We start from the raw sequence: 27,118 nt of genomic DNA, 5'->3' as shown, positions 1-27,118 counted from the left end.
CTCCATCAGCAACTTCTGTAGCGGAACGGTCAGAAAGGAAATATCAAGTGACAGAGAGAAACAGAAAAATCAGTGGAAGGCAGTCTAGAAAAGACGTGCCACACCCGTCAAATGCTTTGGAGATGTCGAGGACAATGACAAAAACTTCACCAAAGTTACTGAGGGAAGAGGAGCAGGGGTGTCACACAGGAGAGATCACCAGTAGACTGTGAAATTAATGTTCGCAATCAGAAAAGAGGAAATGGGACTCTAATTGTTTAGAAAAGTAAGAGTTAAGGAGTTTCAAAGACTTTGGAAATAGAAGTGAGAGCTGTAGGGGCGGGGATAGAGCAGTCTACTTTTTCAGGGATGGGCTGCGCCAAGCGGAAGGAAAAGTCTGGGTTTATACTCAGAAGTGAAATCGGTGTTATTACGCCGACCCATGACAGTGACGGTGGTAGTCCATGATGGAGCTGATCCATGACAGTGTTGACCGATGATAGTGATGGCTTATGACAGCAGAGGCCCAATGATGGCGGTACATCATAATGGTGCTGACATATGTTGGTGTAGCCTCGTAACAACGGTACCCCATGATGATGCTGACGTAAAAATGATGTTTGTATATTAAGGTGTAGCCACATAATGACGGTACTACCCCATGAAGGTTGTGACCCATGATGCCGTTGATCTATGACGATACTGACCCATGATGGAACTACCCCATAATGAATACCATTGGTGGTGCTGATCCATGTAGGTACGACCTGATGATGATGATAATCCATGATGGCGCTAACCCATAGTGGTAACCCATGATGACACAAACCCATAGTGACAATGACCCATGAGGGTGCTAACCCATTCCAGCATGGTGCTCCCTAAGGGATATTGACAATGACCGATACTGATGATGCTCTCCCATGATAATGGGCAATTTGTGGTGTTGGCCAGTGAGGTGAGTGTCCCAGAATATTGGTTAACTGTGGTGCTGGTCCACAAGATGACTGTCTTGGGATAATGGGCAAAATCATGGAATGATTGTCCTAGGGTAAAGGGTAATGGGTCTATCTCATTGGATGAAGATCCCAAGATAATGGACAGAGTAATGGTGCCATCCTATTACATTCTGGCTTGATACCTTTTACGCCATCGTAATGTACTGGTCCATTATGATGAGACTTATAAAGATTCTCATTCACGGTTCTGTCCTACGATTTTTCTACCCCAGACTAGTGTTACCTCATGACAGTACACCTTAATGATGCTACCACATAGATTGCATTACCCTATGATGGTGTAAGCCCATGGTGGATGCGTTTTATTATGTAGTCTTAACATGATGATGTTGCCTTATGGCGCTGGTGCTCCATAAGGGAAGTACCTCATGATAGTGGTGCCCCATATGGCGGTGCCTCATGATAAGCCATTGTGGTGGCCCCACAGTGGTAGTACCTCATAACACTGGTGGTCCATGAGGCAGTGCCTCATGATAGGTTGGCATATTTGAAGCCCATGACAGTGGTGCCCCATGATGATGGCATCTCATGACAGCGGTCTCTCATAATATGGTTTAGTCCATTGACAACATGTCGACCCCTGATTACCACATCGTTCCATTTCACTCTAGCCCGTACACGCCTTTCACCCTCCTACATATTCAGGCCCCAATCACTCACAATCTTTTCAAGTCCATCCTTCCATCTCCAATTTGGTCTATCCCTTCTCCTTGTTCCCTTCATTTCTTACACATATATTGTCTTTGTTAACTCCACATATCCAAACCATTTCAACAGACTTCCTTCAACTCTCTTAACCACACTCTTTATTACCACACCTCTCCCTTTTTCTTTTATTACTTAGTTTCTTGCATCAATACTATTGACACACAAAGCTGCTCCCAAAACACTTGCCTCTCTTGGTCTTTCTTCTCATAGCCAGGTGCATACACACTAATGATCACCTGTCTCTTGCTATCTTTTTTTCCTTTTTACCCACATTAGTCTAGAGCTCACCTTCTTACACTCATTCTCACACTCCCAGTTCAGCAGTAATGCTGCCTCTTCCATAGCTCTTGTCTTCTCACCAACCTCTGACTATTCCCATGATATTTCCATAGCATTCTTCCTATTTATCTTTAAGTTTTGTTTCACGTAGAGCCAGCACACCCAGGTTTCTTTCCTTAAAAATTCTACGTATCTCTCCTCTCTTGGTTGCATCCACACACATTCAGACTGCCCCAACCTGACTTCGAGGAGGATGAGCATTCCCTGCTTGACTCCTGTTTCATCTTCTTAAAACTGACATGAAGTGGGGGCTTCCAGTCCCCCACTCCTTCCCCTTTAATCGCTTTCTACGACACGCAAGGAACACGGACGTAGAATTCTTTCTCCCCTACCCCAGTATCTATCTGTATCTTTCTTTCTCTCTCTCTATACACCTTCCTCCCCTCCCCCGGAGCTCTTTCCTCTTCAACGGGTTCCCCCCTCAATGCTCAGCATGTCGGCCAATTCCACTGGGTGGGACCACAGGTAAATGAGTTCAGTCATGCTGTGCGTTTATGTCATTGTTGTTGAGTGTGGGGTAATTTAGCAGTAACGAGGGTAGTTGCACAGAGGTCATGATGGAGGGCCATAATATATGCTGATTTATTTTTGTAGTGTTTTAGGGACGGGAGATGTCCAGAACGTAGACGAGAAAGCGTATCTCGTATATGTCTGGGGATGAGGTTTCAGATGAGTGTACGCCTCGTAGAGTGGTGTTTTAAGGCTGAACCGGTAGGGCGGCTTGTTTGGCTAGTCACATGATGTCGATATTTATTTTGTTAAATTTGTTTAGGGATGGTGGGATCTCTTGGTATTGATTACTGAAGTATGAGGAAGGGGTAAGCTTTTGATCTTTACTTAAAGGTTTGCAGTTAGTTATGGAATGGTCTGGATGGGAGCAGAACTGAGTGCTTAGCATATTCATGGTGGCAATGTATTGGAAGGCTTTTTTGTATTGTTGTGTAGTGCTGAGTGTTCCTGGTTGCTAGTCCGCCAGTGATTATTGTGGGAGTTCTGTTTTCTGTGTTTTGATAGGGTTTGATGAAGCGTGCTTTAGGGTGGAGCAGATGAGTTGCTGAGGAGGGTTTTAAAGGAGTCTTCATCTTTTCCATATCTGGATCCAGTTAACCGTTGTAAGGGCATTTAGTCCGTTTTTTGCTTTTGTGTTGGTATTTGTAGTGTGAAAGGTAAATATCATGTGTGTGTAACGTATGTGACACCCAGAATAGTTGATGTTTTGTTCAGTGGGAGTGACTGACCCTTTTAATTCGTGGGAGGATGCAGGTTGGGTTAATGTCAGACTGGGGTGAAAAGGGTGACTGAAGATTTCTTTGGAGATGCAGACATTCTCCTCTGAGTGAGCCATTCCTCCAGCTATGTGATGGAGTTTCGCTTGTTTATTGTTGTTTCTGTAGTGTTAGGGTGTTGTCATGTGACTGAAAGGTCGTCTGCATATGCTGTACGAGGTTTATGTGTACAGCGGTAGGAGTGTGATTGGGTCTAAGGCCATGTTTTGTTCATGAAACGAGAATATTTCTACGATTCTGTTGATCATTTTTCCTGTCTCTAATTTCTACACTTTTCCTTTGTTTTGTCTTCTCTTAATTCTACAATTTTCATATCTTTCTTCGACTGTCTACTCCTGCATTGTGACATCATGTTACCGGCGAGCCGAGGTCCTCTTGTTAGGGAATGATTGAATTCCTTCCATACTGATTGTGGGGAGATTGAAGCCCTTAAAACTACACAATCTCGCCCCCAATCGGTTCATCTGACCAACGCTTTCAATAGTGAATGTTTTAATGGCACATCCCCCACCCGCATCCCCTTCTAAACGTAAAATTGGCACCTCAATAAAACTGAGTGGAATAACTTTAAATTTTTTTTTGTCTCCGCTAAACGCATAGCAGAGGTTATGGTTGCATGAATGGAAGCATTTTTCCCTTCTTCCTCCAAGATTATCTCTTCTAATGTATGGTTCATCCGGTTCCGATCTGAGGCCATTCAGGCAGGGGATGAGGCGCATAAGGCTTTGGAAAACTCTCCTTCCTTTGGCTCTCATTCAGTTCATAATCAATATAAGCACGTTAACCGTGAATCAAAGCATTCTTTTATTTAAAGGAAGTGAGGTAGCCTCTCCTCGTCATCCACTGATAGATCTCTCTGGTCTTTAGCTAAGGGCATCTCTGATAACTTCTATCGCTTTACCTTCCCTCCACTTTTCCGTTTTTACAGTAATATAGTTCTCTCCCGTAGACAAAGCTGCTTCCTTTGGTTCCCGTTTCTCCTCTAAATCTACATTGGATGACTAACATTCCTTCTCTTACTAATCCTATGCTCCTACCTGTAATCTCTCTTCGCACTGTCCGAAAAGCGCGTCTCTCTCTCCGGACACAAGCAAGACCCACGATCGTGACAGCACCCATCCCCGTGTACCGAAAGGGTGTGCCACTGAACTTGCACCTGTGTTTGCTCATTTGCACCGTTTCTGTCTAAGGACCTGAACTTTTCGTTGTTGGAAGCATGCGTTGGTATCCTATCTTTTAAGAAGAGTGACTGTTCTAACTTCTCTATCGCCCTATTGCTTTGACATCTACCATTTCCAAAGTATCTGAATCCCTCCTCACCTCCCATATCCTCAGCATCTTGAACCTATCTTCTCTCTGATCACCAGTGTGACTTACGTAAGGCGAGATCCACTGATGTTATTTCCTGTATCAATATCTGGTCATCATCCCTGAAAGATTTTTGGGAATCCTCTTTAGTTGCCCTTGACTTATCTAAGGCTTTCCACAGGGTGTGGCATAGGGGTCTCATGTTTAAGCTCCCCTGTTTTGGCTTTCATCCCTCTCTGGCCGTATCTCTTTCCATGGTTGTTAATGGATCAGCCTCTTTCTCCATTAACAGCGGTGTCCCTTATGGTTATGTCCTGTCCCCTGTGCTTTTTATCAACGATTTCTTTTCTTCCACATAACTAATGCATTGATACGTCAACGACTCAACACTTTTTCCACTTCCTTAAATACTGATCCTTGTTCTTTCACTCTACATCTCGCCTTGACACAACTTTCCCAGTAAACTCTGACTTGGACAGGAAATCTCATTGGGGTAGACGAAATCTGGATAAGTTCAATACCTCCATGATCCGGTTTCTACCCATTCCTCACGCTTTTGACTGTTTCACATCAGTGAACATACTTGCTATTAATGTAACCCACTCTGTTCGAAACCTCTCATTACTGAAATAGTTTAGTCTGCCTCAAAGAAGTGGGAGTCCTCTTTAGATGTTGAAGCTTTTCTTCAGAACAGTTGCTCCGTTTATATAAGGGATTCATCTGTCCTTGTATCGAGTATTGCTCTCACATCTGGAGTGGTTCTACCTCTGCATCCTTGACAGAGTCGAGGCGAAAGCGGTCCGACTTATAAACTTTCCCAGACTAATTCAAAACTTTACCGTCTTGCCCTACACCGCAATGTTAGTTCACTTTCCTTCTTTAGGTATTGATTTGGTTTCTGCTTCCGAGTGCTGGGTGCTTGTGTGCCCCAACCACTAACTAGACCACACAAATATTCGGCAAGATGCTGCGTCACATTATTACCGTGTGGTCGTTGGCAACTCAAGGGTGGGCCGTTTTAATAACTGTTTCTTTCCCTTTGGGACAATTTACTTTTTAAAGATTTCTTCCCATATTAGAAATGGAGTAATAACATGCCTTTGCTTCACTTTGGATGCGCATTCTAGTCATCCTTCAAACTTAAATGAAAATACATACTTTCGTTTATGTTAATGCAAACCTTGCCTGTTCTTCAAGCTTAAGTCCGTTCAAAATTTTGGTCTTCTCTTCGAACTTGGGTCAATAGAACCTTTGATCTGTTCTTCACGTGTTCTCCATTTCAATATGATCGCCTCTTCAAGGTGAAAACTTTCTAACTTTTCACATTTACGGTCGTAATGAATCACTAGTCTTGCGCGCGTTCACTCAACCCGATCTACTTCCCTATTCCTACATCCTTGTACACCATGTGTTGTTGTGAGGGACGTATGTGTCAGTGTACCAACCCACCACATCTAGAAGGCTTTGGGTACAGGCTCCCCTGTTACCCACCAGGTCATTACCTCGTCGCCGAGGATTATCTTCATGAAACCTGAGCCTCAGATGTGGTCCTCAGAGCGATATCAGTAGAGATTCACATTCCAATATGATGCGGAGGACATTATGTAGGTTGGCTGAGACGGCATTTGTGATTTGGATGGGGGACGCTGAGGTTTGGGTCGGGCGTTGAGGGACACTGTATTACCGTCCTTAGACACAGTGCTCAAGGAGGAGGTATTTACACTCTAAGACTAATAATCTGTGGCCAGGAAGGATGTCTAACAACAGCCATGCTCAGGTAATAGTATTAAAGGATGATAAACTGAGCCATTAAATGACCTGGGGGTTGTGTCAACATTCCCCTCCCCAAAAACACACACGGCTATGAATTATTATACTCAAATCAGGAAATTTTGCTTCATTTTAGCTGTATAGTTCAACCATTTGTTGTATCCCTGCTACCCATGGTAACCGACTTATCTCTTGCAGCCATGGCAGCTCACAAGACACCACACCAAAGATCGAAGGTGGAAAAACCAAAAATGAGCAACAGAAAATTTCAACAACTGAAGACAAACAAATGATCAATTTTAACGAACAATGGCATGTGAATCAAGAGTTGGTTTGGATTTGGTTACATGCTAATTATTCCGCCAGAGGTACCCTGCTGCAAGATCTATATATCTTTGTATCATAACTTGAAAATAAAGGATATAACCTGATGTGCTGTGGTATGTTTAACTTCTTACAATATACGCTGTTAAATACTGATTTGCCTCATTTATACAAAGAACTTTGGAAATATTGGGGAACAGTGGCCAAGCTCCCTTGTCTGGCTACGTACACACTAATACACTACGTCCAGGAAGGGTACATGAAAACAGTGTCCGGATACACTACTTACAGGTGTATTTAGAGAGGCTGTATATCAGGTTTGAATCCAGGAGGAGCGATGAGGTTCACTATCAAAACACCTATGATGTCTATCAAAAAATAATTATTAAAATAGTCTCTCAGCCTCAGAGGAAACCTATCATTTTATTCCTTCAGTATCTGCCTATATTAGACTTCATGGAACGCCTACTGACTGACTGGATCTGTGAACGGGAATGACATGTATTGCGTCTAGGGCTTCTTCAGGGAATATACCGCAGCAGGACATGGGCTGAGGGTGGGACCTCTCAGTCGTCCTGCGGCCACACTTGAGGACACCATTCCACCGTTATAGCATCACGGCCTCAGATGAGGCCGTGGAGGGCGAGTTCGGCTTCCTCGCCCTCAGACTCGGGTCAGGTCCAGGGGATGATCTTCACGTAGTCAGGGCTGATGTACACCTTCAGGTCCAGGATGTCGTACTGCAGGTCCTGGATCCTCTCTCTCACGGGGAGACCTGGGAGAGCAGGGGAAGCAAGTTACTATGGTAATGATATACTTCATTATGTAGACACACACACACACATACAAGCCTTCATGTTTGCAGTGGTTAGCGTTACGCCACGAGCTCGCCTAGGGTCGGGCCAGCGTGGGTTCGAATCCAGAGCGCCGCAGTCGACCTGCACTCAACCCAGTGGTCATCCTCCCTGTACGATGAATGAACACGAGTGTATAACTCCCCATAGTACACAAATCATAATCACAATAGTAATCACACACACACACACACGTACATAAAAACAGTGCACCATCATTCAGCACCAAGTTATTCTCCCCCATTCACCCTGCACCATGAACCAGCATCAAGCCACTTACTGTAAACTTTGTTACTTATCAAGGCACTTACCGTGCCGCTTGCACCATCAAGTCACTTATTGTACACACTGACCCGTCAAAAAGCCATACATCCTGCATCATAAGCTGTTACCCCGGGCCATTTTCTCTGCACCACCAGTTAGCATCACTTACTCTGCACCATGAGCTTGTAGGTGTAGGTCTGGCCCGGGAGGAGTGCTGCGCCGCTGGTGTTCCTGGTGAGGACGCCTGTATCCTGGTGTAGGGAGAAGCGATGGTCGCCTGGAGCTGCGAACAGTTGGTAGGTGACGGAAGCGCACGGGCACCGCCGGGCTGATCCACCTCCAAGGGGGCACGTCAGTCCCAGGTCCCCATCCGTGGCCCACGCCTGGTACACCTCACCTGGTGGGAGACACTCGTTAGATCAAGATGATCGAACCCTTTATCAATTGTGAGTACCTGTATTAGATCACCTCTTAACCGTCTCTTTTCTAAGCTAAATAGATTTAATTCGTTTATTCGACCCTCATAGAATTTTTACCTCAGGCCGGGAATCATCTTGGTAGGTCGCCACTGGACTCTATCCATTCCGCCTATGTCTTTTCTCAAGTAGGGAGAACAAAACCGAACACAATATTCAAGATAGGGCGCACCAGTGAGGTGGGAATGATTTCCCGGAATTTTAAGTCGAAAGTCCTGCCTATGAATCCAAGGATTTTGTTCGTCCAGACAGTATTACATCCAAATTCCTTTCCTCATTTCCCTTTTGTATATTCTACTTCACGCTACATTTATGGCTAACGTAACTTAATGCAAACTGTAATAAGACCATAAATAATTATTAATCAAAAACTAAGCGAAAGCTGCTGTATAATCCAAAAGAGATTGCTTCCTCACAAGTTTAGACGCGGGTCGGTCATTCTAACAGCGTAGAAACGCGAATAAAGTGACGGCTCGTTTTAGTAAATAGTGTTTACAACAAATTGTAAATAGAATAATATTTGAAACAATAATCAAGACCAAGAAACTAAGCTAGAGAGAAGAAAATGAGAATGTTCTTGCTTGACGATGACATAAGCCGAGATCTGCCCTTGTGTAACACTCACCCAACTTTACGCTTATGGTTCATGTAGTTTACAGCAGTGCTAGATGTAATGAAATGATATGTAGGAGAAGAATTAATGTTATTGTGTAATCGAGGAAGAGACTGCATAGTTAGTTCAGCCGTGGGCGGACGGCGTGGGCACGCAACTGACGCAGTGACTGTTGTAACAGGGTCACGTGGCAGGGATTTTCTGTACGTGCCACATGTACAGAAAAATTACACTTTACATAAAATTGTATGAACTACTGAAATGCTATTTCACCATAGATGGGCTAGATTAGGGCCTCAGTTGCCCTTGTGGTCACGGCTGACAATGAAAAATGCATCCACAAAGAATATTATTGAATAATCGACTGGTTCTGTATCATTTCGGCTAACCGTGGAGCCGCCTCCATCAGGCGGGGTCAGCCGTGTTGCTTTTAAAATACACGGTATGTTCGTGGATTCAACTGTGGAGCCGGTATTAAGTATGGTATCTACCACCGAGCCTCTGTTAGGCACGGTATACTCTCTGGGTGAGCCTCCTTTGTTCAGCTGAATATACAGATTTTTTGCTCGTGACCTTTCTTATTCAAACATGAGTCCTCACTATGGATTCCAAGAGGATATCGTCCCCTCATGAAGAGTTCAGTCCTGCTAAACGTTAGCATATTATACTTACTCTTCCCAGGAAAGTAGCAATTATACAGAAGTTTGATAATGAGGCTTCAGAAAAAAAAAAAAAAATGTTGATATGGTGTTGGGATAATATATTTAAATTCTACTCTGATAGTGACTCCAATCAAGGGATGCATTCGTCCAGCTATTAACTTTATGCACTGCATCAGGTCCTCGATACAAAATCAACACTGAACTGTACTGTATTAGAGAAGGGAATCATCCTCCACTCCACGTATGCAGATACCGTACTGTACTCCACACTACTGCGGTACCGACTACGAAGCAGTCAGACCCGCGTCTACCATCTACATATTAGTATACTCCACCCAACTACAGCAGTAGTTCATCTACTTACATTAAGAATGTAACTTCAACTAGTGTTTTGTTTTATTACAGTGTTCGATTACTTTATATCCTCGTAATGTAAACATCAACTCCTTCCCTTATTCATTTTTCACTGCAGTTCTTCAAAGGAACAATTTTTTTTCATTCCATTCTTTTCGTGATTCATAAAGCTAGATTAACACAGATTATTCCATTACAAATGTAATCAGTCTACAAATACAGAAGATTCCTTATGTTTAATCAAACGCATTGGTAAAATAAGGGAAACAGTAGAATAATTCATTTTGTATTATTTTTCTTCCAAATGGATGATTATGTTAGTATAAAAGTGCTGTCCATCGGATGACTGTATATTATTAATAAAACTAGCTTGCATTTCCAGACTTTACTGTGTGCTAAACCCCCAGTCCGGCAACTGCTCCGTCTCTATTATTCCGAACTATGATGATTATTGTGTCATATGTTGACTGGGAGATGTATAAGGTAAAGAGGCAGGAGGTCGAGAGAAAGGTGCGAGAGGTGAAAAAGAGGGCATATGAGAGTTGGGGTGAGAGTATCATTAATTCTAGGGAGAATATAAAGATGTTTTGGAAGGAGGTAAATTGCGTAAGACAAGAGAACAAATGGGAACATCGGTGAAGGGGCTAATGGGGAGGTGATAACAAGTAGTGGTGAAGTGAGGAGATGGAGTGAGTATTTTGAAGGTTTGTTGAATGTGTTTGATGATAGAGTGGCAGATATAGGGTGTTTCGGTCGAGGTGGTGAGCGAAGTGAGAGGGTCAGGGAGAATGGTTTGGTAAACAGAGAAGAGGTAGTAAAGCTTTGCGGAAGATGAAAGCCGGCAAGGCGACGGGTTTGGATGGTATTGCAGTGGAATTTATCAAAAAAGGGGGTGACTATGTTGTTGACTGGTTGGTAAGGATATTCAATGTATGTATGGTTCATGGTGAAGTGCCTGAGGATTAGCAGAATGCATGCTTAGTGCCATTGTACAAAGGCAAAGGAGATAAAGGTGAGTGTTCAAATTACAGAGGTATATGTTTGTTGAGCATTCCTGGGAAATTATATGGGAGGGTATTGACTGAGAGGATAAAGGAATGTACGAGCATCAGACTGGAGAAGAGCAGTGTGGTTTCAAAAGTGGTAGAGGATGTGTGGATCAGGTGTTTGCTTTGAAGAATGTATGTGAGAAATACTTAGAAAAATAAATGGATTTGGATCTGGAGAAGGCATATGATAGACTTGATAGAGATGCATGGTAGGAGGTAAGTTGCTAGAAGCAGTGAAAAACTTTTATCAAGGATGTACGTCATGTGTACGAGTGGGAAGAAAGGAAAGTGATTGGTTCTCAGTGAATGTCGGTTTGCGGCAGGGTTGCGTGATGTCCCCAAGTTTCTTTAATTTGTTTATGGATGAGGTTGTTCGGTGGGGGGGGGGGGGGGGGGTGAATGCATGAGTTTTGGGGGGCAAGTATGCAGTTTGTTGTGGATGAGAGGGCTTGGGAAGTGAGTCAGTTGTTGTTCGCTGATGATACAGCACTGGTGGCTGATTCGGGTGAGAAACTGCTGAAGTTTGTGACTGAGTTTGGTAAAGTGTGTGAAAGAAGAAAGCTGAGAGTAAATGTGAATAAGAGCAAGGTAATTAGGTTCAGTAGGGTTGAGGGACAAGTTAACAGGGAGGTAAGTATGAATACAGAAAAACTGTAGGAAGTGAAGTGTTTTAGATATCTGGGAGTGGATTTAGCAGCGGATGGAACCATGGAAGCGGAAGTGAATCTCGGGGTGTGTGCGTGTGTGTGTGGAGGTTTTGGGAGCGTTGAAGAATGTGTGGAAGACAAGACTGTTATCTCGGAGAGCAAAAATGGGTATGTTTCAAGGATTAGTGGTTCCAACAATGTTATATGGTTACGAGGAATGGGCTATAGACAGGGTCGTGTGGAAGAGGGTGGATATGTTGGAAATGAAATGTCTGAGGACAGTATGTGGTGTGAGGTGGTTTGATCGAGTATATAATGAAAGGGTAAGAGAGATGTATTGCAATAAGAAGAGTGTGGTTGAGAGAGCAGAAGAGGGTGTATTGAAATGGTTTGGTCGCATGGAGAGAATGAGTGAGGAAAGATTGACAAAGAGAATATATGTGTCAGAGGTGGAGGGAAGGAGGAGAAGTGGGAGACCGAATTGGAGGTCGATGTGCTATCAATAGACTGAACGAGGGCATGTGAAGCGTCTAGGGTAAATCATGGAGTTTTGTGGGGCCTGGAGGTGGAAAGGGAGCTGTGGTTTTGGTGCATTACACGTGACAGCTAGAGACAATGAGAACGAACGTGGCCTTTGTTGTCTTTTCCTAGAGCTATCACACTGTTTTTCATTTATGGTGGGGTAGCGACGAGAATGGATAAAGGTATCAAGTATGAATATGTACATGTGTATATATGTATATGTCGGTGTATGTATATGTATGCATACATTAAAATGTATAGGCATGTATATGTGAGTGTGCGGGTGTATATGTATATACATGTGTATTTGGGTGGGTTGGGCCATTCTTTCGTCTGTTTCCTTGCGCTACCTCGCTAACGCGGGAGACAGCGGTTAAGTATAATATATATATATATATATATATATATATATATATATATATATATATATATATATATATATATATATATATTAACTTTTTACACGTTTTTTCTTAACCTCTGCAGTACATAATGTGATTCTTTAACGAGAAAAAAAAAATCTACATCTTCACGACCGAAGAAATGCACTCCCTTCATAGCCTGATTGCTGCTGAAAAATAGTTTGTGATGAATTTCATAATAATCTAATGGAAAAAATGGTGTGTGTGTGTGTGTGTGTGTGTGTGTGTGTGTGTGTGTGTGTGTGTGTGTGTGTGTGTGTGTGTGTGTGTGTGTGTGTGTGTGTGTGTGTGTACTTAGCGACCTTTGACCTTTAAAGAAAACTGAAAATGGTATGTGGAAAGACACTGTTATGCTAAACTTCAATAACGTTGGGTGATACATAGCAAATTAATATCCAAACTAAAAAGTGCTTTTTCGATGACCTTTGACAGTCGAGAAATATTAAAAAAAGAAAAAAAAAATCACAAATTTGATATCACTCACCATCAGTTACTACCGAGATCCTCACTCACCATTGTGCTCACCATCACTCTCCCCCCATCATGTTCACAATCATAATTAACATCCATTATCACCATGTTTACTGCCACTCACCATCACATACACCATGATTCACTATTCTGTTTACCTGCTTCCCATCATGTTCACCATCACGCCTCACCATACTATCATTCACCGTCATCTTCACAACCACTCACCATTATGTTCATCAACACTCACCATCATGCTATCAGTCACCGTCATCATTACTATCACTCATCAACATATTCACTATCACTTATCATGTCTATCACCACCCACCGCCGGGTTCAGTGTCAGTCACTCAATCAACACCATTTTTGATATCACTCACTATCATGTTCATGTTCTCTAGCTGTTCTGTTTATCTGTTCACCATTATGCTTACAATCGCTCATCACGCACACTATCAATCATTCTAGGATATGTGTGTGTGTGTGTGTGTGTGTGTGTGTGTTTGTGTGTGTGTGTGTGTGTGTGTATGTGTGTGTGTGTGTGTGTGTGTGTGTGTGTGTGTGTGTGTGTAAAATAGGAGGAAAGACATTGCACGTATACAAGGACAAAAGACGGGGCAACGTAAGTGTAAGACTCTTCCCGTAATACACAAATAGTTATCACACACACACATACACACACACACACACACTGCAGCAGTTAATGTCACTGGTCATCAGTAAGCAAATCCTTATCATAAGATGGACGTGCTAACATGGATTCAAATCCTGAGAGCGTAATTCGGCCTACACCCAACACAGCTGTTCATCCTCCCCTCGGTCGATAAAAGGTTACCTCGCTTATGCCAGGGTGTGTGTGTGTGTATGTGTGTGTGTGAACACGTCGATACGAGTAAAGACATGGTACACATGTATATACACGAACGCAGAACTCACACCGTAACACACAACTAATAATAATGATAATGATAACAATATTTATTATTATCATCATCCATTATTACTATTATCATTAATCATTATCATCATCATTTATCATTATCATGATTATTGTCATTATCATTGTTATCTTTAAAAATATGTTTCCTTACCAAATACATAATTCCAGAGAACACTGTTTGATAATGATAAAGGAGACTAAGTACTCGGTTGTGTGTGGCTCCCGTAATGAAAAATGTCGACTTCACTTTTGTGGAAATTAAAGATAAACTTAAGAAAATTACAGTAAGAATAGATTATTGACCCCTGCAAAGACGCCGGAGGTACGAGAAATGTTTTTATGACAAGTTAGCAGGAAATTGTGATGATTACGATTCTGGGTTTGCCTGATAGCACACTAATCCAATGAGTTGATAAACCTACTGGCGGCGAGAATGTATTAGATCTAGTTCTAACTACAAGTGAGAATATCGCTATTAACGTTAGAGTGGGAGAAAAGTTTGGCACAAGCGATTACCAACAATTCTTTTTTTTTTGTTACATTCAAAACAGCATGAAAGTCGTGAAAAAAACGCTAGATGTTAATCTTGCAAATATTACGGTCAATGAAAACGATATGGATGTAGCTTGGGAAAGCTTCAGTGAAACTTTCAAAGCAGATAAAGGAACATAAGCGCAGTCATTTTCTAAAGTAAAGCGAAGGGGTTGGGACGATGAAATAAAGAAGTGCCTGTTGTCTAAGAAAGTACCTCGTAAAAAGCTCAAAGAGATTAGTAACGAACACGGATGATTAAATCATAATTAAACCTGAAAATAGTCCCTTTCCAGTAGGTTCAACATACTTTAAACTAATACTCAGACAATCTTGTCTCATTTCCCATAGTGCACCTCTTGTGACATTTACTTTAAACTTCTTCGCTTTACACTTCCCTAAACTGTTTCGTTTCTGAAGACCACAACCGTAATTCCTGCAAACAGCAAATGATTCATCTCTCATTCACTCTCTCACTCCTTCTTATTACCAGCATCAAGCAAACCTATCCTTCCTTCTAGACCCTTCTATTAATCTTCCTCGCCACCCCGTCCATGATCAGATTAAAAATCCACGGTGTAGTGGTAAGGTTCATCCTTCCACTGAGGTTGGTCGAGAAAATGGTTACTTGGCAAAGGCTAGGATATATATATATATATATATATATATATATATATATATATATATATATATATATATATATATATATATATATATATATATATCCGGATAGAGTGAATTGGAACGATGTGGTATACTGGGGTCGACGTGCTGTCAATGTACTAAACCAGGACATGTGAAACGTCCAGGCTAAACTCAGGCTAAACCATGGAAAGCTCTGTAGGGCCGGGTTGTGGGAGCTCTGGTTTTGATACATTGCACACGACAGCTAGTGAATGGATGTGAGCAGATGTTGCCTTCGTTTGTTCCTGGCACTACCTCGCTAACACGGGAAATGGCAATCAAGAAGAATATATATATATATATATATATATATATATATATATATATATATATATATATATATATATATATTCCTACAAGTCCATGGGGAAATAAAACACGATAAGGTCCCTAAATTGTGACCCTTTCCAACATGCGAACTTATCGTGTTTCATTTCCCCGTGGACTCGTAGGAATATACTTGATCAAGCGTTAAATTGTGATCCTTTCCAATATATATATGTATATATATATATATATATATATATATATATATATATATATATAGTTAATGAGCTGGCGTTGATTAAGGCATCCAGATGCTCGTGTCGTCTAAGCTACAACAGAAAAAAAAGAAAACGACAACACTTTTGACGCAGATCCAACTTTCCCGGGAGCCACTCACTCACCCTCCCTTCCTCTCTAATTACACACATGCCTGACTCTCCCCGCGGGAAATCCTCACTACATTGAAAAGCTCTTCATTAACTTCATGTATAATACTAAGAACTTTCCCCCAGTGTAACTCTGTCAGCCTACTCATACTCTTGCCCTGCGTCCATTAATGCCGCGTAGAAGTCATTATCTTTCCCTCAGTATTTTTCACAAGTTCTTCAAAACGTACAATTGGAATACACTTCCTTCTTTTCATGTTAGCCAAGACAGCACGGGCAACGGAATCCCTAATCAAGGCCATGTCATATATATATAGTGTCTTTATTTGGCCTCTGATTCAAAACATAAGTGTTTGTTGCTTTGTTGATATGTCATCATATCCGAGGGTCGCAACGTCTGGTGGCTTTGTTTACCTGACTATTGTTTGCACAGAGAGAGAGAGAGAGAGAGAGAGAGAGAGAGAGAGAGAGAGAGAGAGAGAGAGAGAGAGAGAGAGAGAGAGAGAGAGAGAGAGAGAGAGAGAGAGAGAGAGAGAGAGAGAGAGAGAGAGATATGTTTGTTATATTTGTGTGTGTGTGTGTGTGTGTGTGTGTGTGTGTGGTTCGCTTTTATCGTGTAGAGAGTTAGTTCCGCGGGCCCGAGAGGGTTCGAACCCTGAGCGGGGGGTAGACGGCTCACAGGCACCTGCCTAACTCTTGGTGGTGATCTCGTGATCACTGCAGGGGGGAGGGGAGGGGTCTTTGTCCTCCGTAGGCCCGGAGGAGGAGCTGTCACAGGCCAAAGGCCGGCCCGTTACTAGGACCACATCTTAGGTCGAGCATACCTCATGACCATCTCGTCCATGGACAGCCAGGCAATTTTCACATTGACCGAGGCCCGTGTTTGTCTCCCTTCGGATTCCCCTGGATGGATACGTGAGGCATTGTGTTCATCCTCTGGTCTCCTTCATAGTTAGATTCTCGTAGTTTGTTTCCATCTTCACTGTTCAGTACGAAGCGCTTGTTTTGCTACAGTTTCAGTCGTCATTCACGTAAATGCTGTGACAGTTTATTCATTTTCTTCAGTTTCGGTCGTCATTTACGTAAATGATGTTACATTTCATTCGTTTACTTCAGTTTCAGTCGTCATTTACGTAAATGATGTTACATTTCATTCGTTTACTTTAGTTTCAGTCGTCATTTACGTAAATGCTGTTACATTTCATTCATTTACTTCAGTTTCAGTCGTCATTTACGTAAATGATGTTACATTTCATTCATTTACTTCAGTTTCAGTCGTCATTTACGTAAATGATGTTACATTTCATTCATTTACTTCAGTTTCGGTCGTCATTCATCTCAGTACTGTCCTAGTGTGGTCAGATGTTCGTGTCAGGTTCCAGCCCTTACGTATATATATACTCTGTCCTTCCTGGGTCTGGCGTCATCTGCAGGTGTAGTAGACATGGCTCGAGCTATGCTTAGCAAGTGGTTTACCCACCTTGGAATCAACAGTGGTGGTGCCCGGTGGCCTGAGCTTCAAGGCACCTCCTCCGTTGGTTACTGGTGTCCTCAGTGGGTAGGGCGCCTCTGGTGATGTGTGCTCTACTGTCCTGGGAAAAGTTATGGGAACTCGGGGGCCAAGATAGAGGGAAGCCATGAGAGGCGGCCCCACTACTGACTGGGTCAGAGTGGACTTGACTCTCCATGAGAGGCGGCCCCACTACTGACTGGGTCAGAGTGGACCTGACTCTCCATGAGAGGGGTCCCACCCCTGGGTCAGAGTGGGTCTGACTCGCCATGAAAGGGCCCACCCCTGGGTCAGGGTGGGCCTGACTCTCCATGAGAGGGGCCCACCCCTGAGTCAGAGTGGGCCTGACTCTCCATAAGAGGGGCCCAACCCTGGGTCAGAGTGGGCCTGACTCTCCATAAGAGGAGCCCAACCCTGGGTCAGAGTGGGACCTCATACCTCAACCATCAGATCAGCGGTTGTTATCCAGTGTTGCGCGTCTCCACCGCTGGCAATTTAGCCATGAAGTGTCGTCTTAGCCTTTGGCGCTCCCGACGTATGTCTGTATGGATTTATGTAGACGTGTGCGTATGTGTTTGTTTGTGTGTGTGTGTGTGTGTGTGTGTGTGTGTGTGTGTGTGTGTGTGTGTGTGTTTACGTATATTTATGCATATTTTCCCATTTCATTTTGTCTGTCTTCCTTTGATATTAAGTGTGGAACTAGCGGATGTCTCTCTCTCTCTCTCTCTCTCTCTCTCTCTCTCTCTCTCTCTCTCTCTCTCTCTCTCTCTCTGCGGCCCACGCCTGCTCCCTGCCCTGTGCCGGCACGCCTCCCTCCACTCCCTCCCCTCCCCCACCCCCTGGACAGACCAACAACCAGTTCCTGCAGGAGTTCTCCCGGACGGGCCAGCCCCTGACGGAGTACGTCACCCAGACCTACGACGCCGTGTGGGCCATCGCCCTCGCCCTCCGTCAGGTACGTCCTCCTTCGTCAGGTAACTCCTTCGTCAGGTAATTCCTGAACTCTGCTCCTATTCTTCTCTCGTAACATTGATCTCATTCATCCCAGGGAAATAAGGGATTAGGAGAGGGCTCGAACGCTTGTCACCTACTAATTTCATCCAAGTGTAAAAGACTCCCAGAGCTTTATCATAGCAATCACCCTCACGTTGGCTGCCTTGTTATGGGATATATATACTCATCATTTCTGCATGATTTTATTTATTTTTTCTCAAGTTATGTTTCATTTTCAGTGTTCTCGTCATCATAAACGGGTTATATGTTACTAGTATCGTGTGTATGTGTGTGTGTGTGTGTGTGTGTGTGAGAGAGAGAGAGAGAGAGAGAGAGAGAGAGAGAGAGAGAGAGAGAGAGAGAGAGAGACAGAGAAGGGGGCATATATTAACCCTGTAATGTCACTTCCATGCTGTTGGTTTCACTGTTTGGGGCTGTGTTTACCCAGGCCTGTGCTGTTATGATCCATGTTAGGAGGGGCTTTGTTGATGCTTTTAGCGAGGCTTTGCTTATTTAGATGCAGTCTTTTGACTCGATATCCTTAATCATCACGTAGAATACCACATATTCCCAGATTTTCATTAAAATCTGAAGTTGAAAATCTGAGCACAATATCATCCAAGCCTTGGATTTTTCTTGATTTTTTTGAAAAAATAGATTTTCCTGGAAATTTCAGGATGGATGCTTTTACGTCTGAATAGGAATCTGTGGTCAAAACCTTGAAATTCGTGTAATTAGTCGAGTAATTAGCTTATTAATATAATCATAATTAATATCAAGTATGTAATTAAGCGCTTAATTTTACGAATTTCAGTCTTTTGACTCGATATCCTTAATCACCATATAGAATACCACATATTCTCAGATTTTTATTAACATCTGCAGAAGTTGAAAATCTAAGCAAAATATCGAAGGCCTTGGATTTTTCTTGATTTTTTTTGAAAAATTTCAGCATAGATGCTTTTACGTCAGTTGAATAAGAATATGTGGCGAAAAACTTAAAATTCGTGTAATTAATCGATTAATTAGGATATTAATATGATTATAATTAATATGTAAATAAGCGCTTGATTTTACGAAATGCAGTCTTTTGACTCGATATCCTTAAACACCATATAGAAAACCACATATTCCCATATTAAGTATGTAATTAAGCGCTTAATTTTACGATATGCAGTTTTTTGACTCGATATCTTTAATCACCATATAGAATACCACATATTCCCAGATTTTCATTAAAATCTGAAGAAGTTGAATATCGGAGCAAAATATTATCCCAGGCTATAGCCTTGAATTTTTCTTGATTTATTGAAAAAATAGATTATCCTGAAAATTTCAGCATAAATGCTTTTACGTCTTTTGAAAAAGAATCTGTGGTCAAAACCTTACAATTCGTTTAAATAGTCGAGTAATTAGTATTCTAATATAATTATGATTAATATTAAGTATGTAATTAAGCGCTTAATTTTACGATATGCAGTCTTTTGACTCGATATCCTTAATCACCATATAGAATACCACATATTCCCAGATTTTCATTAAAATCTGAAGAAGTTGAAAATCGGAGCAAAATATTATCCAAGGCTATACCCTTGGATTTTTCTTGATTTTTTGAAAAAATAGATTATCCTGAAAATTTCAGCATAAATGCTTTTACGTCTTTTGCATAAGAATGTGAGGTCAAAACCTTAAAATTCGTGTAATTACTCGAGTAATTAGTATTCTAATATAATTTTAATTAACAATAAGTATGTAATTAAGCGCTTAATTTTACGAAATGCAGTTTTTTGACTCGATATCTTTAATCACCATATAGAATACCACATATTCCCAGATTTTCATTAAAATCTGAAGAAGTTGAAAATCGGAGCAAAATATTATCCAAGGCTATAGCCTTTGATTTTTCTTGATTTTTTGAAAAAATAGATTATCCTGAAAATTTCAGCATAAATGCTTTTACGTCTTTTGCATAAGAATGTGAGATCAAAACCTTAAAATTCGTGTAATTACTCGAGTAATTAGTATTCTAATATAATTATAATTAATAATAAGTATGTAATTAAGCGCTTAATTTTACGAAATGCAGTTTTTTGACTCGATATCTTTAATCACCATATAGAATACCACATATTCCCAGATTTTCATTAAAATCTGAAGAAGTTGAAAATCGGAGCAAAATATTATCCATTCTTGATTTTTTGAAAAAATAGATTATCCTGAAAATTTCAGCATAAATGCTTTTACGTCTTTTGAATAAGAATCTGTGGTCAAAACCTTAAAATTCGTGTAATTAGTCGAGTAATTAGTATTCTAATATAATTATGATTAATATTAAGTATGTAATTAAGCGCTTAATTTTACGATATGCAGTCTTTTGACTCGATATCCTTAATCACCATATAGAATACCACATATTCCCAGATTTTCATTAAAATCTGAAGAAGTTGAAAATCGGAGCAAAATATTATCCAAGGCTATAGCCTTGGATTTTTCTTGATTTTTTGAAAAAATAGATTATCCTGAAAATTTCAGCATAAATGCTTTTACGTCTTTTGCATAAGAATGTGAGATCAAAACCTTAAAATTCGTGTAATTACTCGAGTAATTAGTATTCTAATATAATTATAATTAATAAGTATGTAATTAAGCGCTTAATTTTACGAAATGCAGTTTTTTGACTCGATATCTTTAATCACCATATAGAATACCACATATTCCCAGATTTTCATTAAAATCTGAAGAAGTTGAAAATCGGAGCAAAATATTATCCAAGGCTATAGCCTTTGATTTTTCTTGATTTTTTGAAAAAATAGATTATCCTGAAAATTTCAGCATAAATGCTTTTACGTCTTTTGAATAAGAATCTGTGGTCAAAACCTTAAAATTCGTGTAATTAGTCGAGTAATTAGTATTCTAATATAATTATAATTAATATAAGTATGTAATTAAGCGCTTAATTTTACGAAATGCAGTCTTTTGACTCGATATCCTTAATCACCATATAGAATACCACATATTCCCAGATTTTCATTAAAATCTGAAGAAGTTGAAAATCGGAGCAAAATATTATCCAAGGCTATAGCCTTGGATTTTTCTTGATTTTTTGAAAAAATAGATTATCCTGAAAATTTCAGCATAAATGCTTTTACGTCTTTTGAATAAGAATCTGTGGTCAAAACCTTAAAATTCGTGTAATTAGTCGAGTAATTAGTATTCTAATATAATTATAATTAATATTAAGTATGTAATTAAGCGCTTAATTTTACGATATGCAGTCTTTTGACTCGATATCCTTAATCACCATATAGAATACCACATATTCCCAGATTTTCATTAAAATCTGAAGAAGTTGAAAATCGGAGCAAAATATTATCCAAGGCTATAGCCTTGGATTTTTCTTGATTTTTTGAAAAAATAGATTATCCTGAAAATTTCAGCATAAATGCTTTTACGTCTTTTGCATAAGAATGTGAGATCAAAACCTTAAAATTCGTGTAATTACTCGAGTAATTAGTATTCTAATATAATTATAATTAATAATAAGTATGTAATTAAGCGCTTAATTTTACGAAATGCAGTTTTTTGACTCGATATCTTTAATCACCATATAGAATACCACATATTCCCAGATTTTCATTAAAATCTGAAGAAGTTGAAAATCGGAGCAAAATATTATCCAAGGCTATAGCCTTGGATTTTTCTTGATTTTTTGAAAAAATAGATTATCCTGAAAATTTCAGCATAAATGCTTTTACGTCTTTTGAATAAGAATCTGTGGTCAAAACCTTAAAATTCGTGTAATTAGTCGAGTAATTAGTATTCTAATATAATTATGATTAATATTAAGTATGTAATTAAGCGCTTAATTTTACGATATGCAGTCTTTTGACTCGATATCCTTAATCACCATATAGAATACCACATATTCCCAGATTTTCATTAAAATCTGAAGAAGTTGAAAATCGGAGCAAAATATTATCCAAGGCTATAGCCTTGGATTTTTCTTGATTTTTTGAAAAAATAGATTATCCTGAAAATTTCAGCATAAATGCTTTTACGTCTTTTGCATAAGAATGTGAGATCAAAACCTTAAAATTCGTGTAATTACTCGAGTAATTAGTATTCTAATATAATTATAATTAATAATAAGTATGTAATTAAGCGCTTAATTTTACGAAATGCAGTTTTTTGACTCGATATCTTTAATCACCATATAGAATACCACATATTCCCAGATTTTCATTAAAATCTGAAGAAGTTGAAAATCGGAGCAAAATATTATCCAAGGCTATAGCCTTGGATTTTTCTTGATTTTTTGAAAAAATAGATTATCCTGAAAATTTCAGCATAAATGCTTTTACGTCTTTTGAATAAGAATCTGTGGTCAAAACCTTAAAATTCGTGTAATTAGTCGAGTAATTAGTATTCTAATATAATTATAATTAATATTAAGTATGTAATTAAGCGCTTAATTTTACGATATGCAGTCTTTTGACTCGATATCCTTAATCACCATATAGAATACCACATATTCCCAGATTTTCATTAAAATCTGAAGAAGTTGAAAATCGGAGCAAAATATTATCCAAGGCTATAGCCTTGGATTTTTCTTGATTTTTTGAAAAAATAGATTATCCTGAAAATTTCAGCATAAATGCTTTTACGTCTTTTGCATAAGAATGTGAGGTCAAAACCTTAAAATTCGTGTAATTACTCGAGTAATTAGTATTCTAATATAATTATAATTAATAATAAGTATGTAATTAAGCGCTTAATTTTACGAAATGCAGTTTTTTGACTCGATATCTTTAATCACCATATAGAATACCACATATTCCCAGATTTTCATTAAAATCTGAAGAAGTTGAAAATCGGAGCAAAATATTATCCAAGGCTATAGCCTTGGATTTTTCTTGATTTTTTGAAAAAATAGATTATCCTGAAAATTTCAGCATAAATGCTTTTACGTCTTTTGAATAAGAATCTGTGGTCAAAACCTTAAAATTCGTGTAATTAGTCGAGTAATTAGTATTCTAATATAATTATAATTAATATTAAGTATGTAATTAAGCGCTTAATTTTACGATATGCAGTCTTTTGACTCGATATCCTTAATCACCATATAGAATACCACATATTCCCAGATTTTCATTAAAATCTGAAGAAGTTGAAAATCGGAGCAAAATATTATCCAAGGCTATAGCCTTGGATTTTTCTTGATTTTTTGAAAAAATAGATTATCCTGAAAATTTCAGCATAAATGCTTTTACGTCTTTTGAATAAGAATCTGTGGTCAAAACCTTAAAATTCGTGTAATTACTCGAGTAATTAGTATTCTAATATAATTATAATTAATATTAAGTATGTAATTAAGCGCTTAATTTTACGATATGCAGTTTTTTGACTCGATATCTTTAATCACCATATAGAATACCACATATTCCCAGATTTTCATTAAAATCTGAAGAAGTTGAAAATCGGAGCAAAATATTATCCAAGGCTATAGCCTTGGATTTTTCTTGATTTTTTGAAAAAATAGATTATCCTGAAAATTTCAGCATAAATGCTTTTACGTCTTTTGAATAAGAATCTGTGGTCAAAACCTTAAAATTCGTGTAATTAGTCGAGTAATTAGTATTCTAATATAATTATAATTAATATTAAGTATGTAATTAAGCGCTTAATTTTACGATATGCAGTCTTTTGACTCGATATCCTTAATCACCATATAGAATACCACATATTCCCAGATTTTCATTAAAATCTGAAGAAGTTGAAAATCGGAGCAAAATATTATCCAAGGCTATAGCCTTGGATTTTTCTTGATTTTTTGAAAAAATAGATTATCCTGAAAATTTCAGCATAAATGCTTTTACGTCTTTTGCATAAGAATGTGAGATCAAAACCTTAAAATTCGTGTAATTACTCGAGTAATTAGTATTCTAATATAATTATAATTAATAATAAGTATGTAATTAAGCGCTTAATTTTACGAAATGCAGTTTTTTGACTCGATATCTTTAATCACCATATAGAATACCACATATTCCCAGATTTTCATTAAAATCTGAAGAAGTTGAAAATCGGAGCAAAATATTATCCAAGGCTATAGCCTTGGATTTTTCTTGATTTTTTGAAAAAATAGATTATCCTGAAAATTTCAGCATAAATGCTTTTACGTCTTTTGAATAAGAATCTGTGGTCAAAACCTTAAAATTCGTGTAATTAGTCGAGTAATTAGTATTCTAATATAATTATAATTAATATTAAGTATGTAATTAAGCGCTTAATTTTACGAAATGCAGTCTTTTGACTCGATATCTTTAATCACCATATAGAATACCACATATTCCCAGATTTTCATTAAAATCTGAAGAAGTTGAAAATCGGAGCAAAATATTATCCAAGGCTATAGCCTTGGATTTTTCTTGATTTTTTGAAAAAATAGATTATCCTGAAAATTTCAGCATAAATGCTTTTACGTCTTTTGAATAAGAATCTGTGGTCAAAACCTTAAAATTCGTGTAATTAGTCGAGTAATTAGTATTCTAATATAATTATAATTAATATTAAGTATGTATTTAAGCGCTTAATTTTACGATATGCAGTCTTTTGACTCGATATCCTTAATCACCATATAGAATACCACATATTCCCAGATTTTCATTAAAATCTGAAGAAGTTGAAAATCTGAGCAAAATATTATCCAAGGCTATAGCCTTGGATTTTTCTTGATTTTTTGAAAAAATAGATTATCCTGAAAATTTCAGCATAAATGCTTTTACGTCTTTTGCATAAGAATGTGAGGTCAAAACCTTAAAATTCGTGTAATTACTCGAGTAATTAGTATTCTAATATAATTATAATTAATAATAAGTATGTAATTAAGCGCTTAATTTTACGAAATGCAGTTTTTTGACTCGATATCTTTAATCACCATATAGAATACCACATATTCCCAGATTTTCATTAAAATCTGAAGAAGTTGAAAATCGGAGCAAAATATTATCCAGGCTATAGCCTTGGATTTTTCTTGATTTTTTGAAAAAATAGATTATCCTGAAAATTTCAGCATAAATGCTTTTACGTCTTTTGAATAAGAATCTGTGGTCAAAACCTTAAAATTCGTGTAATTAGTCGAGTAATTAGTATTCTAATATAATTATGATTAATATTAAGTATGTAATTAAGCGCTTAATTTTACGATATGCAGTCTTTTGACTCGATATCCTTAATCACCATATAGAATACCACATATTCCCAGATTTTCATTAAAATCTGAAAATTGAAAATTGAAAATCTGATTTTTTGAAAAAATAGATTATCCTGAAAATTTCAGCATAAATGCTTTTACGTCTTTTGAATAAGAATCTGTGGTCAAACCTTAAAATTCGAGTAATTAGTCGAGTAATTAGTATTATAATATAATTATAATTAATATTAAGTATGTAATTAAGCGCTTAATTTTACGATATGCAGTCTTTTGACTCGATATCTTTAATCACCATATAGAATACCACATATTCCCAGATTTTCATTAAAATCTGAAGAAAGTTGAAAATCGGAGCAAAATATTATCTTGATTTTTTGAAAAAATAGATTATCCTGAAAATTTCAGCATAAATGCTTTTACGTCTTTTGCATAAGAATGTGAGGTCAAAACCTTAAAATTCGTGTAATTACTCGAGTAATTAGTATTCTAATATAATTTAATTAACAATAAGTATGTAATTAAGCGCTTAATTTTACGATATGCAGTCTTTTGACTCGATATCCTTAATCACCATATAGAATACCACATATTCCCAGATTTTCATTAAAATCTGAAGAAGTTGAAAATCGGAGCAAAATATTATCCAAGGCTATAGCCTTGGATTTTTCTTGATTTTTTGAAAAAATAGATTATCCTGAAAATTTCAGCATAAATGCTTTTACGTCTTTTGAATAAGAATCTGTGGTCAAAACCTTAAAATTCGTGTAATTAGTCGAGTAATTAGTATTCTAATATAATTATAATTAATATTAAGTATGTAATTAAGCGCTTAATTTTACGATATGCAGTCTTTTGACTCGATATCCTTAATCACCATATAGAATACCACATATTCCCAGATTTTCATTAAAATCTGAAGAAGTTGAAAATCGGAGCAAAATATTATCCAAGGCTATAGCCTTGGATTTTTCTTGATTTTTTGAAAAAATAGATTATCCTGAAAATTTCAGCATAAATGCTTTTACGTCTTTTGAATAAGAATCTGTGGATCAAAACCTTAAAATTCGTGTAATTACTCGAGTAATTAGTATTCTAATATAATTATAATTAATAATAAGTATGTAATTAAGCGCTTAATTTTACGATATGCAGTCTTTTGACTCGATATCCTTAATCACCATATAGAATACCATATATTCCCAGATTTTCATTAAAATCTGAAGAAGTTGAAAATCGGAGCAAAATATTATCCAAGGCTATAGCCTTGGATTTTTCTTGATTTTTTGAAAAAATAGATTATCCTGAAAATTTCAGCATAAATGCTTTTACGTCTTTTGCATAAGAATGTGAGATCAAAACCTTAAAATTCGTGTAATTACTCGAGTAATTAGTATTCTAATATAATTATAATTAATAATAAGTATGTAATTAAGCGCTTAATTTTACGATATGCAGTTTTTTGACTCGATATCCTTAATCACCATATAGAATACCACATATTCCCAGATTTTCATTAAAATCTGA

General features: G+C 38.3%; 1 protein-coding gene and 1 long non-coding RNA gene across 20 annotated transcripts in view; one reads left to right on the top strand and one right to left on the bottom strand.

Annotated features, from left to right (window-relative positions):
• Positions 1 to 6,840, top strand: part of LOC139751607 (uncharacterized) — a 292,242-nt gene extending 285,402 nt beyond the window's left edge. For all 18 annotated transcript variants that reach the window (XR_011713379.1, XR_011713381.1, XR_011713380.1 and 15 more), the window contains one exon: positions 6,608 to 6,840. This is a non-coding gene — a long non-coding RNA (uncharacterized lncRNA). The remainder of the gene's footprint in view (positions 1 to 6,607) is intronic.
• Positions 6,841 to 6,991: 151 nt separating this feature from the next.
• The window catches only part of LOC139751606 (uncharacterized), a 410,068-nt gene continuing 389,941 nt past the window's right edge, over positions 6,992 to 27,118 (bottom strand). For both annotated transcript variants that reach the window (XM_071667208.1, XM_071667207.1), the window contains exons 7-8: positions 8,021 to 8,248; positions 6,992 to 7,508 (exon numbers count right to left, since the gene is read on the bottom strand). In XM_071667208.1, coding sequence (XP_071523309.1) covers positions 7,408 to 7,508; positions 8,021 to 8,248 — 329 coding nt within the window. In that variant the 3' untranslated portion in view covers positions 6,992 to 7,407. The remainder of the gene's footprint in view (positions 7,509 to 8,020; positions 8,249 to 27,118) is intronic.

This window comes from Panulirus ornatus, chromosome 11, assembly GCF_036320965.1.
Source record: "Panulirus ornatus isolate Po-2019 chromosome 11, ASM3632096v1, whole genome shotgun sequence".
NCBI lineage: Eukaryota > Metazoa > Arthropoda > Malacostraca > Decapoda > Palinuridae > Panulirus > Panulirus ornatus.
Note: the sequence above shows the minus strand (reverse complement) of the source record. Positions and strands in the feature narration are given on the sequence as shown.